The sequence below is a fragment of the Saccopteryx bilineata genome, chromosome 2, assembly GCF_036850765.1.
Source record: "Saccopteryx bilineata isolate mSacBil1 chromosome 2, mSacBil1_pri_phased_curated, whole genome shotgun sequence".
Classification (NCBI taxonomy): Eukaryota; Metazoa; Chordata; class Mammalia; order Chiroptera; family Emballonuridae; genus Saccopteryx; species Saccopteryx bilineata.
The window spans coordinates 343,313,711-343,328,911 of record NC_089491.1 but is presented as its reverse complement, the minus strand read 5'-3'; the positions used below and the strand labels follow the sequence as shown (position 1 = coordinate 343,328,911).

Sequence of the window (15,201 nt, the reverse complement as noted above, 5' to 3'; positions counted from 1 at the left end):
ACAGTTCCGCAGTTGGCCATCTCTGGGTCTAATGCTGTTCTCTGATGCATCTACCAGCATGTCCCCTGAGTGGTTTGCTTCCTGGTGTCTTACATAAGTCCATTATTGAGAAAGCTTTTCCTCCAGAGAATTCCTGCTTGGTATTCAGTGGTTTTGATGCCCGGGGCAACTGTATGTAAGAGTGTTGGACTTGGAGGATCTCAGGTCACTCGGGGGCTTTTAAAGCTGTTTCCAGCTTTGTTCTCCTCCATGGAGAAGACAATGAAATATAAATTTGATGTTGTATGCCACTGTGCCTCTGCTTCACTCAGTTACCAGAATGTTTCAAATTGAGTGAATAATAGTAAGTGCTGTTTGCATTTACACACACACACACACACACACACACCCCACACACATGCATACATGGGCACAGCCCAGGATGCTGGACCTCAGTTTACATGGAGGACACACTCACTGAGGTCCCTCAGACTGACACCCCCTTTCTGGGGAGTCTGGTGACAGCTACAGTAAGGGCAGTGTTTCCTCTTAATGAGACAGGGGCCTCTGGAAGGAGTGTCCCTCACGCTGTGGCTGCCCTTTTTGTGCAGAGAGGATGTGGGTGTGCGCTGCTGTGTCGTCGCCGCTGGCGCAGAAGTACACTGAGGTCTGGCTGGTGCTGGCCGAGTCCAGCGTCAAGGGGAAATGCTTATTCTTGGATCGGGATACGCTGTACCCTTCCGGAACATCCCCTTTGGCTGTGCTGCCTTCAGTGCTTGAATAATAGATCAGCCTCAGGCCCTGTTCCCGGTCTTGTCGATACCAGTACATTGAATAGTGGTTCGTATCCTGGGAACACTCCAGGGTCATCTTCTTCCCTGTTTGTATAATGTGGTGTCTTGGCGTCTGGGTGACTGTGGCCTCAGTGGGGCCTGCTGAAGGGGCAGATGGAGGTAAAGATCAGCCTGGAAGAGTGACTGGCTCTTTAAAGTGGGGGGAGGGCTTGGAGCTGGGGCTCTGCAGAGCCAGGGCAGCGGTCCCCAGCCGCACGTGGAGCTCACCTGCCGCAAGGAGACAGAGGATCAGGCAAAAGAGGTTGTGGCCCATGGCCGGGTCAGGGCGAGATGGGGCTGTCCCAGCTAAACGCTCTGACCCACGGGACTGAGAGGGGCTTCAGAGGCCCTTCTCCAGTGGACAGACGGGTCTGTCTGCCTGGGATATCCTTGCCCCCACCCCAGCAGATGCTTTCTGGCCCAAAGAGCCTTCTGACTTGGCTCTGAATCAACAGCCCCTCTCAGAGACGGAGCTCAGCGTGGCCCACGGGGAGAAGAGGCGTGGCTGCCACAGGCTGAGTTCAGAGAGCACCCCAGCCCTGGTTCCCACGTTCCTCTGAGACTGCTGCCTCTCCGTCTGCACCTGCCCCTGCCACCAAGGCTGCCCCGCCTGATCCTTCAACCACGGATTTCCTTACCCTTCAGAGGGACCGCCCACCTCTTCCGCCACCTTAGGTAGCCCAGCACCAACTGAAAGTTTCTTCAGCATCTGTCTAAGGTTGGATCCCTGCCAAGTGTTTCTTAACCCTTTTCCATTCTCCCAGATTCTCTCCCCAGAATCCCTTAGATGTCGGTGGCATGACAGTGCCATCTGGTGGCCAGCAACCGGAGTTTCATCCTTGTTTCTACTGCAAGGGCCCAGGGAATGCTGGGTAGTGTCTGCATGGTCAGCGGGGAGAATATTCTGTAAATGGTATTCTGTTCATTGTACGCTCAGCGTCCTTAAGCCCTCATGCCAACACTGATTCTAACCCTGACTCTGTTCCTTTGAGTTATCATGCTTAATATCGCCCCCTTGTTCTACGTAACTACAGCTGCATTATCCGGCTCCTCTAGACTGGGGTCAGCTTCTCGTACACTGTCTCTGAAAGGGAGAGATGGGGGATGGGAGAAAATAGTGTTTCGTCTAAAACAGGAAGGAAAACACAAGTTGAAGCATGATGAGTCTCTTTCCTCTCCATTACTAAAAAAAAAAAAAAAAAAAGCAAAGTGAAAAAAAGAAAAAAGACAATCAATGTTATCTCCAAAATATAGATCAGCAAAGGGCTGGGAAGATAATGAGGTGACCTTCAAGATGGGGGACAAATACATATGGATGCCTGGAGCTGAGATCAGAAAGGACAGTGTACCCTAAATGAGTGACTTTTACCATGTGCACCTGCTGATTTGAGCATCAGGGAAGGGAGGAGTGATTTTGGGAAAAACAGAGGTGTCCTGGGAGAGAAGAAAACCTTGGTGCAAAATAGAGTCATAAAGAAGTGGAATCTGCTAGGATCATGGGTGGGAAGGGGGCAGCAATGGGAGACAAGGTCTGGGAAGGAAGCCCCTGGGTGACATACTAGAGACAGGAAATTCCCTTCTGGGTCCCGGCTGTCCTCACTCCCAGGAGACACGGGCACCAGAGCATGGAGTGCTTTGCCGGTGCCACAATTAAGATAAGACCAGGAAAACTCCCTTCCAAGGATGCTCATCCTCTGGGGAAATAAACTTGGTGTCCTGAGCCACCACAATTTTTGAGTGGATTTGGAGGGACAGTTGTTCCACTTACCAGCTGTGCAAGGCCCGGGGCACCTGTATCATGGCCGAGTCTATGACATCAGTCCCAGTCTTGGAGCATTGAGTTATCCCTGAGGACACCCGGAAACCCATGATCCATAATCCCATCCCCTCTGACCAGGGCTTTAGATGTCACAGGTATCTGCAGCTGTACCCACAAACAGGAGTGTAGTTACTTATAACAAATAATACATAACAACACAACTCAGCAAATAAATAAAAAGAAATAAGGTATCATTGTCAAGAAAATATCTCGTCGTCTTGAGCTAAAGAATTCAAGGAAGTTAAGGTTAGGACGCCAAGTAACGCACTGTCTTCAGAAATCAGATTGCCTCATGGACTCAAGATGAAACCGGAGAATGGCGAGCATGTGCGTTAGTGTAGCGCTCAGGACTGGCGCAGTGGGGGAACAAAAGCAAAATAAAGCGGGTTGATCCGACCAGGCAGACGAAGGGTCAAGGTCTCACTGTATGACCATTGGGTGTATCAGTGAACAAACACAGTGAAGACCTTGACTTCAAAGAGGGAGCCAGGTTGGAGAATATGGATGTTGCGGAAAGTTTCTGATGTGACAGAAGAGGCTATCGAGGAAGAATACGCCAGAGGAAATCTTCACAGCCTTCTCGGAGCTGCCCACACTTGCAGAGGGGAAGGTGACTTTCACAGAAGGAAAGCTATGTTGGGGACAGCAGCCTCACGGTCCTATGGAAAACTGTTCCTGTCCGGGACACACAGTCTGTGTCTTGCAGCGCTGAGCTGCCTTGGGGACTCCTAGACCCCAACATTTTCAGCCACAACATTCCAGGTGATCATTTGTGATCTCTTTCTACCAAAAAGACAGCTGACATCCAAATCGACTTCTTTCTGTTGGGGAGTGGAGAGCGAAGAAGGGCCCCTTTAGGGTCTCTTGTAGCTGCAAGGAGAGAGGCAGGTTTGTGAGCAGGGCGGGGGTGGTGGTGCCACGCTGTGGTTACTGCTGGCACAGAGGTACACGGCCGAGTCCCCCGGCTCTGCACGCTGGATAGTCAGGTTGGAGGAGGTGCCCTCCGGTCTCTGAGCAGAGAACCGAGTGTTAGGCATCCCTGATGTGTCCACGGGATCCTTGCCTTGGAAGTACATCAGAAACTTTGGGCCCTGTCCCAGCATCTGTTGGTACCAGTAAAGAACAGTGTGTCCAGAAATTGGATCACACCTGAGAACCACATCCCATCCCTTCTCTCTGACTCTGTGCCTGGGAGACTGAGAGACTTCAGTGTCTGTGTGACCTGTGGGGACAGAAGTTGGGGATAGAATGAGGAAAAATAGTTGTAATTGTCACACACACACACACAGTGAAACTGCTTGGACTTCTGAGGACTCACCTGTCCCCAGGAGACAGAGGGTCACCCAGCAGAGGAGCCTGATGCCCATGGCAGGGTCAGGACAGAAATCACCAGGTCGGGATCCTTGAGAGCATGTGCAGAGGAGGAGGGACATCTTTGTCTCCACAGTGCAGTTTCCATGGTGACATCACTGTAGATCACCCCACCCTCTGCGACAGGTGGTGTACACTACAGCCCACTTGGATGACTAATCTAAGTAGGTACAAGCTCCTCTTCCAACAAAATCAGTGCTCGGCTGTCACTCTGGACTCCCGGCCCGTCTGGATGTGAGGTCTCACCCTCTGCATCTCACTCACCGGTCACTCCCGTCTGCCGGGCATTTCACGAGGACATGTCACTAGCACCATCAATAAAAGATGCCAGAGGGTGAATTCGGGATGTCCTGCGAGCATCTCTGTTTCTGTCAACTGACCTATTCAGAGGTACAAGATAAAATGATGCTCTGGGAAAAGGTCTGACTGGGAAGCTCCTCTTTCGTTGGCAGGTCACGACCCACTGTCCTCTCTCTGTTCATGAACCGCCAGGTAGTGTTATGTCTCCATGGCCCGTAGCAAAGCCCCATGTCCTTCGGAGTCACCATGCATTTAAAGACAAGATTTCTTACACCTTCTTTATGAAAGAAGGCTCAGCTCCATTGACCTAAGACACTAGGGTGTAATATTATATACCAGGGGTCTGGATGGATCTGGTTTACCGACAATGGCCCATCCTGGAGGCATCAGGTTCATGCTGATGACAAGGAAGGCTAGAGCTGGGAAAGCGCCTTCCCAGCCATTGGGGCAGCTGCAGAGGACAGACAGACAGACACACAGATGACAACAGTGGAGATGAATGTGCTTGAGGCTCTGGGCCCGGTCCAGGCCATGCAGACACTGCCCTGGAGGTAGATCTCCGCTCACACCAAGGTTCACCCTGCAGACACGGTACACTGGGATCCCCAGGGAGTAGGGGTTTGCACAGGGCTCCGTCTCGGGATACTGGGCCTCTCCTGCCTTTTTGTGCAAAGAGGAGGCAGCCGTGTGGCACTGTGGAGTCACTGCTGGCGCAGAAGTACACAGATGTCTGGGAGGGGGTAGCAGACTCCAGCGTGAGGGAGAAGTCCTCTGCCTTTGATCTGTTGACAGTGTAGCCATCAGGGACATCTCCTTTGTTGATGATCCCAACACCGACTGAGTTATAGATCAGTACCAGCCCATGGCCCCGGTCTTGGCGATACCAGTACATGTAGTTGTGGTTCATGTCCTGGGCACATGTCAATATCACTTTATGTCCTGATTTCATAATCTGGGTTTTAGGGGTCTGAGTGATGCCAGTGGTCACCAGACCTGAGGAGGAGAAAAGCAAACAAATGCTGCAGCCTCCACGGCAAAGCTGGGTGCTGGGACCCTGACATGGTTGTCAGTGGAGGGGACACAGCCCCAGACTCACCTGCCTGAAGGAGACCCAAGGCCACACAGCACAGGAGGCCACCACTCATGGCCGGGGCTGGGCAGGTGGAGTGTGCCTCTGGGGCTGCGTGCTGACAGAAGGGAACAGGGCTCTCCAGGAAGTCATTCTGACATGTCACTCTCGCTGCCTCAACCCCAGAGCTGACTTGTCACCAGGAGGGAGCCACACCCCTCCCCCCAGAGGGTCAAATCAAAAGTCAGCGTACAAGTGGACAGTTCAGAGTGAGAAGAATGCTTGGAGCTGTGGTGACACAGTGTTACAAGTCATCCTGAACCTTTTTGTAAATGGTGTGTAACTTTAGGTCTATTTTATTCCTGTCATTATAGATCTTCACTAATAATACTCCGGTGTTTGTGTATCTGCATCTTTCTGTACTTTTGAATCTGAGAGAAAATCCTGATGGATTTCTGATGCCTTTTTTTTCTGACTCATGGGTCCCAAATAGTCCCTCAAGCACCTTGGCTACTGTGTCTACGTGTCCATCATCCCGTCCACGTCCATCCACCCACAGTGTTCTCCTGGCCTCTGGTGGCCAGACCTCAGGCACAGGATTATTTATATCTGAGGAATAGTTTTGCTACATTTCTTATCAAATGAGCCAGAACACTGGCTCCCGTGTTTGGGGTGAGACGGTGGCCACCGACCCGGCTCACACCCGTGTGACCTTTCTTTGTGGCTTCCCAGCTCAGCAGGTGGCCTCCGGTGACCGAGGATCATGCTGTGTGAGGGACACGGGCAGAGGTGCCTGGCTCCAGGGTGAGGGAGTAAACAATGCTCTGTTTTCATTTGAGGCGTCATTTCATGGAGACTATCTCCTTGTGAAGAATTGCTGCACTAATTACATAAGTATCGTGGCTCTTAGACCACCTGTAGTGAACCTGCACACAGCCCCGCGCTTAGGAGGACCCCTTCCCTGCTTCAGTGATCTGTGGTCAGGACCATCGGGTCTCGAGTTGAACCACGATCCCTGCAAATGGTGCAGCCGGCTTCAAGTACGTGATTCTGAATTTCAGATCTGCGATGGCCTCCCGAGGGGCTGGTTTTCACATGTCAGGGGCTGGGTGACTCGACCTCTCGGGGCCTGGGAGAGAAGGACACAGAGTCTAAAGTCAGACTTGGAGGAGGCGCCTGATGTTGGAACCGCAGTGACAAGCCATGACCTGGGGCCTGGCCAGCCCACACGTGGGTTTCATGTCTGTGCCCGGGACTTCTCTGGTCCTGGACACAGAGGGCACAAAGCCTAGGACACTGGTGCCCAGGCAAAGCCCAAACTGAAGGGGGACTTTCTAGCTCAAGGGTCCTGTGTTATAATTTGGACACCTGAGACCAAGGTAAAGGGGGGGACCCTTTTCCCAATGTAAGATGTTCCCACTGGTGACGTCTCTAGTGCCCGTGGTCTGCTCAGCCCCGCACACAATGTGGGAGGGTCACTCAGGCTCTGTGTGTGTATTTGATGGGAACTGAACACCATTTCCTTGGAAATGGTGGACTTTTGTCAGAATATCATTACAAAGAAATTAAATGAATGGGTGCGGGAGAAAAGAAATGAGTGAAAAATAAGTAAATTCGTTGTATAGAAATAGCTTTGCCAGCTAGAAAGACTTTTTTTTTTTTACTGTTATAGAAATGATGAATTAAGCAGAAATTTTATTTCCAAGCTCTTCATAGATTGTTACAAACACAAAGTGTCCTTTTAAAAGTATCTCAAATTAAATCAAAGACATATTATCAAAGTAAAATACCTATGACATTAAGAATTCTTTTAGGTTGTAAGATTCTCATATTACTTTGTCTTTACTCATTCACAAAGTTTTTAAGTTACATTTTAAACATGTTTTAAAGACATGAAATAATGTAGTATTTTTTAAGTACAACCACAAGTATAGAGGAGAGGACCTGAGGCAGATAGAGATCAGATCTGCTTCATACACAGAATGGGCAGATCTAACACAGGACACATTAATCTTTCCAAACCAGTTTGCTAAGAATCAGCTCCCATTTTTAGTGTTAAAAATAAAACAATCTTCTCACAAAAATCAAGGCATCATTTGATTAACAAAGCCTATTCTTCACCCAATTTTACACTGCTTTACCTTCATTTAGAAATTATAAATTCATGAGAAAAGACCAAAGTTTGTTATGGTATAAAAATCTTAGAAAAAAAAAGTTACAAATACTCAATTTTTTAATAGCAAAAACGTTTTCCTTCCCAAAATGTAAACATCCAGTAAATAAAACATACACAATATTCCAAATGTAGAAACACTAGTAATTCACTTATGAGAGAGGTGCATTTTTGTGTATTCGGTGCTAAGATTTTTGTCTTAAGTATAAAGCACTTCGCCAAATAAACCAGGCCATTATTATTTAAAAGTCTACTCCTTCACTCAGTTTCCTTATTTGAGTTGAAACTCATTAATTTCTGTAGAATGTTGGCTAAAGGACCAGGCCAAGGAAAGGTCTGAAACACCTAGAAGTCATTTGGTTAAAGTAAAACGTTTGCTTGAGAGTTGGAGGCCGTCAGTCAGTCATCACTTCGTGCCTGAAGGCATTCCTCAGAGAACTTCTTTCCAGTCCTCAGAGTAAAGCACAGGATCTGGGCTCCCGGAAGGGGTGGCTGCCCGCCGGGACGCCGACCAGCAGGGCATCCTTGCAGGCGTTCTGCATGCAGTACTGCTGCAGCTCTGCGGCCGCCTGGGAGACCTTGATCCTCTCCACGCCGGCCTCCAGCTTGAGCTGCTCCACCAGGCGCTGCAGGGTGTTCACGCTGGCCCCGGAAGACATGGCGGTGATGCTGCACTTCTAGAAAGACCTTTTGATGATCATTTCATAGCTGGGTTTCAAGGCAAAGTGTGTCCATATCTACCTCTGCACGTAGCCTCCCCCTCAACAGTTCCTATCAGAGATTAACAAAGGGAATCCAGATACCTAGATTTCCATTATGTCCTATTTCAACCTCATTGCACCTCTGTACAGCCCTGGAAGATGGTGTGTTGGTCCGTTTAGTGTGTCCACTGGACTGAGCCGTGGCGTGTGCAGGTAATCTGTTCGAACATCATTCTGGGTGTCCCTGCGAGGGTGTTTTCAGATGAGGTTAACTTTAACTCGGGAGACTTGACAACTTAGACCTTAAAACTCTCGAAGGATCCAAACAGACTTATTTTTATTTTCTGTGTTTATGTGACATAATACTCTGTGCAAAATATGGGAGCAGAAATGATTGAGCAAAAGGAACGAAGGAGTAATAATACTCGTGTTCACTTCCCTCGAGGGGATTGTGTCTGCGTGCAGGAGACTGCCTTCTCTTGGCAAGTGTTCCATTCCTTCTACCCAGCAGCTGGGAAGATACATCTGGGAAGCCTTCTGCCCCCACAGCCTCCGTCAAAGATAGCACGTGGCCCGGGTCCAGGTGATGGCTACCGTGCAGAAAATAGTGCCTTTCTCTGTCGTCACAATGAAGGGTCAGTGGGTATCCATTGCCTTGAAGCCAAATGCTCCTCAAAGCTGTCTGGGAAGAGGTTGTGACCATCACAGGTGCTGCGTGGTGCTATCTGGCCCGCTCACCTGGACCTGGAAAAGGGAAGCCAGATGTGGGGACAAGGCTGGGGGTGGAGGCAGCAACCCCAGGAGTTGAGGAACAGACTTCTGTGCTTTCTTGCTCCACCAGTTACGGCACACGAGACCCGAGAACCTTATTTCCCATCAGATATCTAAATGGGTAAAATAACGACCTATGTGTGGCATGATTTCTGTGAGTGCTAAAAACCTAGCACATCTCTCAGCAGCAGGAAGAGCGCCAGGGAGAAAGGCAGTCGGCTGTGCCCGCCTGCACCTGTCTGGCTGGCTGCCACCCTCACAGTCACTTCCTGCGCCGGGGCGGGCGCGTTTTTGTACAGGGGGCTGTCAGTCGTTCAGGGCTGTGTCAGGGCTGCTGGCGCAGAGATACACGGCCGAGTCCGTCAGCTCCAGGGAGCTCATGCTCAGGTTCGAGCTGTCTTTACGAAGAAACTGGTGCACGGAGAACCGCTCAGGGAAGTTTCCCTTTGCACTCTCCTCCTCATTGTAGTACTGGACGAGGAACTGGGGGCCCTGGCCCCGGGCATGCTGGTACCAGAACACAGAGTGATGGCCAGAGATTAAGGAACAGTGCAGGGTCGCTGACTGGTTCCTTGCTTTGATCAGGTGTTTGGGGCTCTGGGTGACTGCAGAGTCCACTGGGCCTGTTGGGAGGAGACAGACAGAGGCTGGGGGCTGAGGACAGGGAAGTCCCCCCCTGGAGCCACCACCGGCAGGCTCGTGTCTCAGGGATGGCGGACGCCTATCAGAGGCTTAGACAGGGTGTCCGGGGCTCACCTGCTCCCAGGAGACAAAGGGCCACCCAGCAGAGGAGCCTGGGGCCCATGGCAGTATCCCGAGATGACTCCTAGCTCGGGGCGGGGTGTCCTGGGGTGAGCGGTCTGAAATGCTGGACCTCCCAGCTCCCTGATAGGAGCAGATGCCTGTGACGTCACTGCTCTGATGGAGATCTCCATGTAGGCTGCCTCTGGGCTCACTGTCCCCCTGTCCTGCACAGCCCCCTGCAGGGGTGGCTGCAGGTTGAGCACTGTCCCCATATGTTCACAGTGTACCTTATTCTCCTCTGCCTGCCCCAGCCTGACACTAATTATGCAGCCCTTGCCATCCCAAGCCCTACACCACCCCCAAGGCCCCTGTGGGCTCAGGGAGCCTGCCTCCTAGGCACATACTGAGGATCACGGCACATGTCCAGTTCCTGGCAGTGAGGAGTCCATTTGAGCTCCACATATGTTCCCAGGACCCACTCAGTGGCCTCAAACTGCTTCCCCCATGCAAACAGGAAGCCCAGAGTTCCCTTAGGCTGTGCTTGCCTAGGCCACCCCCTCAGCCCTCTCAGGGTTGCTTGCAGAACTGACAGTCCACAGTGCCTCCCAGTGGTGGGCTACCCACAGTCTCCTGGATTCACAGCTGTCTATATTAGGAGAACAAATTGGCCCCACCCATCACCCCTGCGGGCCCCCACCCCACCCTCACACTCACTGACTCTGCTTTTATCCCAGCCTGGCTGATTCAGGATTGATTTTCAATTATCGCCCTTTGTTTTGGAGGATAAGAATATATGAAACAACATTTCGACTAATGAATACTGGATGAAGTAATCGCCATCACTATGCTAAGAAGGGAGAGATGAGCCAGAATAACATTGGCCATTAAGATACACAGTCTGCTGGTCCCACATGGACCCAGCCTGGACCACTGCAGTCCACAGCCCCTCCTGTGTCAGATCCGCGTAGCTCCCAATCTGTATTTAAGTATCACCACCCTTTAAATAGTGCATTTTCATAAAGAGGGCTTGTACATTTTACCTATTTGTTTCTGAGATTATACAGTCTTGAGATACACACCCTGCGAGCTCTAGTTAAAGGTGGACCCAGTTGGGCTGACCTCTGCTGTCATTACCCAGATGCTCTGCTCACTGGCAGGATGACTTTAATACATGCCCACAGGAGAGAAACTACTTCAACTGGGCGTGTCTCTACGAGAAGACACATGCGTGTGCGCTTGCGCACACGCGCGCAGGTGCACACACACACACACACACACACATTAAGTGGCAAGAAGGCCAAAGTTCTATTACTGAGCACAGCAATTTTTAAATCTGCTGTTCAGGTTCGTGTAGAAGAAACACCTTCAATGTTGACTGGTGATGTCTCTAATGACGTGGTTGGTGGAGTGTGAGGGAGAATTTTGTACAGGCTCAGGGACTGGGTAAATGCCACTGTGACATAGTTTTCTCTGTCCCAGGCAGAACAGGGCCCATTTCACTTGGATTCAGCCGGGGCACTTTATAGCCTGGTGATCTGGCCTGGCTCTGAGGACACAGCTGCTCAGAATACCACACAGTTTGCAGAAAGCCCCGTGTGCCCCCCAGGGACTCCCTGCTGCATTTCAGATAGGAGGGGACCTAGGGAAGGAAAATAGTGGAGTGACTAATAACATTCCATGGCTCTCTAGAAGTGGGCATTCATTTATTCATTTCACGAGTATCAAAGTGCATTAATCGTAACTTAGTTTTTCCTATGAAAGTAAAGGAAGGGGGGAATGTTGTTTCTTCGAAGGGAATTATGCCCCCCCCAATTTATATGGTGAAGTCCTAACCCCCGATGTGCATGCACCTGGAGACAGAGCCTTTAGGGAGGTTAAAATAAGTGAGGAGATAAGGTGGGGACCCTAATCTGTTAGGACGGGTGGCCTTCTCATCAGAGGGGGAGACCCCAGAGAGCTTTCTGTCTGTCGGTCCAAGCACAAAGGAAAGACAATATGAGCACGCAGGGGGCCATCGGCCATCTGCAAACCAGGACTGGAGCCTTCCCCAGAAACCAGCCCTAGCCCCTTCCTCTCGGGGGTCCAGCCTCCAGCCGTGGGGAAATGAACGTCTGCTGTGGAAGAAGCCCTGTGGGTGGCATTTTGTTACAGCTGCCAGAGCAGAGGAGTCAGTGTTTAGTTCTGTGAAGGGTCAGGGTCAGAGGCAACTGAGAAGGCCTGGCTGAGCCCGTCCTCGCAAGGTGAGCAGTCTCCGCGCTGTGCGGGGAGAAGGGAGGGCCTCCGGGCCACGTGAGGAGCAGGCACGGATGCAGAGGATGTGAAAGCCATCCGCCATCCCTGTGTCAGGAAGTGCTGCGCAGAGCTGAGGGTCAGAGACCGAGGCTCACCCTGAGGCTGCCTAGATGCGCTGCTCTGAAGGTCACTGAACTTGGGCAGTGATGCTTATTTGGGGGGGAGGTGGAGCACCACTGCCTGTTTATAGTCAGGGGGGCATGCCTTCCTCTGAGTTTGAGGGGGTACTTGACTGTCCCCCAAGAAGGCACAATTGGGATAAGTAGTCAAGAGGGAAGAAGTCAGAACCAACCGCGGGTTCTCACAACATCGTGTGGTGATGGCCTCTCCTGGCACCGCCCCCGGGGTGGCCGCGCTCTAAGGCCTTGCTCTATACCTCCCGGGTGTGGAGACTTTGGAAGAGGGGAGAAGAGTGACAGTGTTACAAATAACCACCTCTTGCAGTTCTATCTCTGTTTTCAATCATCTTGGATCATATTTTCTTCCCTAGACTTTCCCTGAATCTCAATTTCTTCCCCCGAAATTATATAAAGCAAATGATTATATTCTGTGATTCTGTTTTCTCGAGTATACATTTAACTTTTTTTTTTTTTTTTTACAGAGACAGAGAGTGAGTCAGAGAGAGGGACAGACAGACAGGAACGGAGAGAGATGAGATGCATCAATCATTAGTTTTTTCATTGCATGTTGCAACACCTTAGTTGTTCATTGATTGCTTTCTCATATGAGCCTTGACCGCAGGCCTTCAGCAGACCGATTAGCCCCTTGCTGGAGCCAGTGACCTTGGGTTCAAGCTGGTGGGCTTTTGCTCAAATCAGATGAGCTCGCGCTCAAGCTGGCGACCTCGGGGTCTCAAACCTGGGTGCTCTGCATCCCAGTCTGATGCTCTATCCACTGCACCACCACCTGGTCAGGCTCTCGAGTATACATTTAACTAATAATTTTGATCCTCAAATGAACTGCCCCCACTCCAAAATAAGAGGCGCCAGGTATCCAGCCCTTCCTCTGCCCTGTCCACCAGAGCGGCAGGCGGGGAAGGTGACCAGTGAACGTGAGGGGGGAGCATCGGCCTCTGAGCACACCTTCCTGTCCTCTGTTGTCCCGGAAGAGCCGAGACTGCACTCCCCGGGGCCCCACGTCGCTCTGAGTCCCCCCACTACCCCCAGGTTCTCACAGACAACCCAGCAGCTCTGAGGTTGCTCGCGCTGCACCGGGGAGTTTGAGCACAGCACGCTGGTGACACCGCGGGGCTGTGTCAAGGCTGCTGGCGCAGAGATACACGGCCGAGTCCCCCAGCCCCAGCGAGCTCATGATCAGCTCCGAGCTGTAGTTGCCAAGAAACTGCTGCACCAAGAACCGCTCAGGGAAGTTTCCTTTTTCTCTCTCCTCCCCGTTGTAATACTCGATGAGGAACTGGAGTCCCTGGCTCCGGGCCTGCTGGTACCAGTACACAGAGAGGTGCCCAGAGAGAAAGGAACATCTCAGTGTCACCTTCTGTCCTCTGGTTTTTATCAGGTGTCTTGGAGTTTGGGTGACTCCAGAATGCACAGGGCCTGAGAGGGAGGGAGACAGGAGCTAGAGAAGGAGCAGGGGAGGGGCCCGATGGGGCCTTGGAGTCAGGCGCTGCCAGGCTTACACCAGAGATGCCCCACCTGGGCCGAGCACATACCTGCTCCCAGGAGATAAAGGGCCACACAGCAGAGGAGCCTGGAGTCCATGGCGGGGTGGGGCAGAGCTGGGCCAGAGTCTCCCTGCTTAGAACTCTGGTCCTCTGAGAGCTGACATTCTGGGCACTCTTCTCTGATTAGAGGGCAGGTAGTGATGTCACTGCTCTGATGTCATTGCCTTTGCTGGGTCTCAGCGGATGCAGGTACCCTGCTTTGTCCTGCAAAGCCTCTTGCATGACCTGTGGGGCTGGACGGGGCTGGTGTAGGCGGCCCTGTCTTTATGCAGACCCTGTCTCTGTGCCCAGGGCATGCAGGCTGCCTGCTCCCAACTTTGCACCCTTTACTTAACATTGTGAGCTCAGAAAGCCTCCCTAAGCACTGCAAAGTAGGAATTCATGGCTCCCGGCTGGGACAGCACCTGCAAATTAGTGTGTACACTATTGAGCCTTTTAGTAGATAAAAGCACAAGCAAGCCTATTCCTTAACCCTCTGGGTCCCAGGCAGCTAGCTCTGCCCCCATGCGCTGCCCCAGAAACCTTTGGAGAGCGTCAGCTCTATAGTGCCCCCGTGTGGCGTGTTCAGGCAGTAACTGAGATTTTGCCTTGGCCAAGATGCAAGAAGACAAAAATCCTGGGATGTGTTTAAATTAGGAATGATTTTTACCATTTGCACTGTTTTTCTTTTTTAAACTAGAGGTAGACACACAGTTCTAGTTGATTTTGGATTTATATTGTGAGAGAAAACAAGAGGTCATGAGATGGACTGCAGATGGACTCCCCCAAGGATTTTTGATGATTAGGAATGAACAGAAGCTGTTTTATCTTTGCCCAAGGCGACAGCTTGCCCAAGGCAGATAATTTAGTATTGCCGCAGCCAGTGAGGCGACAGGCAGTGTTCTGGTCTGAGATGTCTGTCTCGGGCCTCACGGGAAATGCTGAACCGAGCCTGGGTTCCCCACAGCTTCCTGGCTGGCCCCCGGGGATTTCTGCACAGCAGGAGGCGACTCTGCACGGCTGTGTCTCTGCTGCTGGCACAGAGGTACACGGCGGAGTCTTCCGGCTGCAGCGCGTCCATGTGCAGGTGTAACTGAGAGCTGTCTGTGCTATTGGGTGTGAAGCGGCTCGGGACAGTCATGTTGTCAACGAGTTCCTTATAGTTGTAGGTAAACATGAGCTCCAGTGGCTTCTGAGCGCTCTGTTTGTACCAATACATAGCACTGTGGCCCAGGTGTTGTTCACACTCCAGAGACTTCTTACTCCTCATCCCCGTTACCAGGTGTTTTGGTTTCTGAGTAACTCCAGAGTCCATGCGGACTGTTGGGGAAAAGGGGCAAAATTCAGACAAAGCCCAGAAGGAAGGGTGTTGCTGCAGCCACAGGGGAATGGCTTGGAGTCCAAGGGCAGCCCATTTGCACCCGACACTCACCTGCTCCCAGGAGACAGAAAGCCACACAGCAGAGCAGCCTGCAGCCCATGGTGGGGC

General features: G+C 51.5%; 1 pseudogene and 3 gene segments (V, D, J or C); all 4 read right to left on the bottom strand.

Annotated features, from left to right (window-relative positions):
* Positions 1 to 528: 528 nt before the first annotated feature.
* Positions 529 to 1,086, bottom strand: LOC136322621 (T cell receptor beta variable 6-1-like). The segment is given in 2 exon segments: positions 529 to 914; positions 1,041 to 1,086. Coding segments are annotated over 2 exon segments (432 nt in total).
* Positions 1,087 to 4,877: 3,791 nt separating this feature from the next.
* Positions 4,878 to 5,447, bottom strand: LOC136322620 (T cell receptor beta variable 6-6-like). The segment is given in 3 exon segments: positions 4,878 to 4,898; positions 4,997 to 5,295; positions 5,399 to 5,447. Coding segments are annotated over 3 exon segments (369 nt in total).
* A 2,161-nt stretch (positions 5,448 to 7,608) lies between these two features.
* LOC136323446 (guanine nucleotide-binding protein G(I)/G(S)/G(O) subunit gamma-10 pseudogene) lies at positions 7,609 to 8,211 on the bottom strand (annotated as a pseudogene).
* A 6,366-nt stretch (positions 8,212 to 14,577) lies between these two features.
* LOC136322619 (T cell receptor beta variable 4-2-like) lies at positions 14,578 to 15,201 on the bottom strand. The segment is given in 2 exon segments: positions 14,578 to 15,032; positions 15,145 to 15,201. Coding segments are annotated over 2 exon segments (504 nt in total).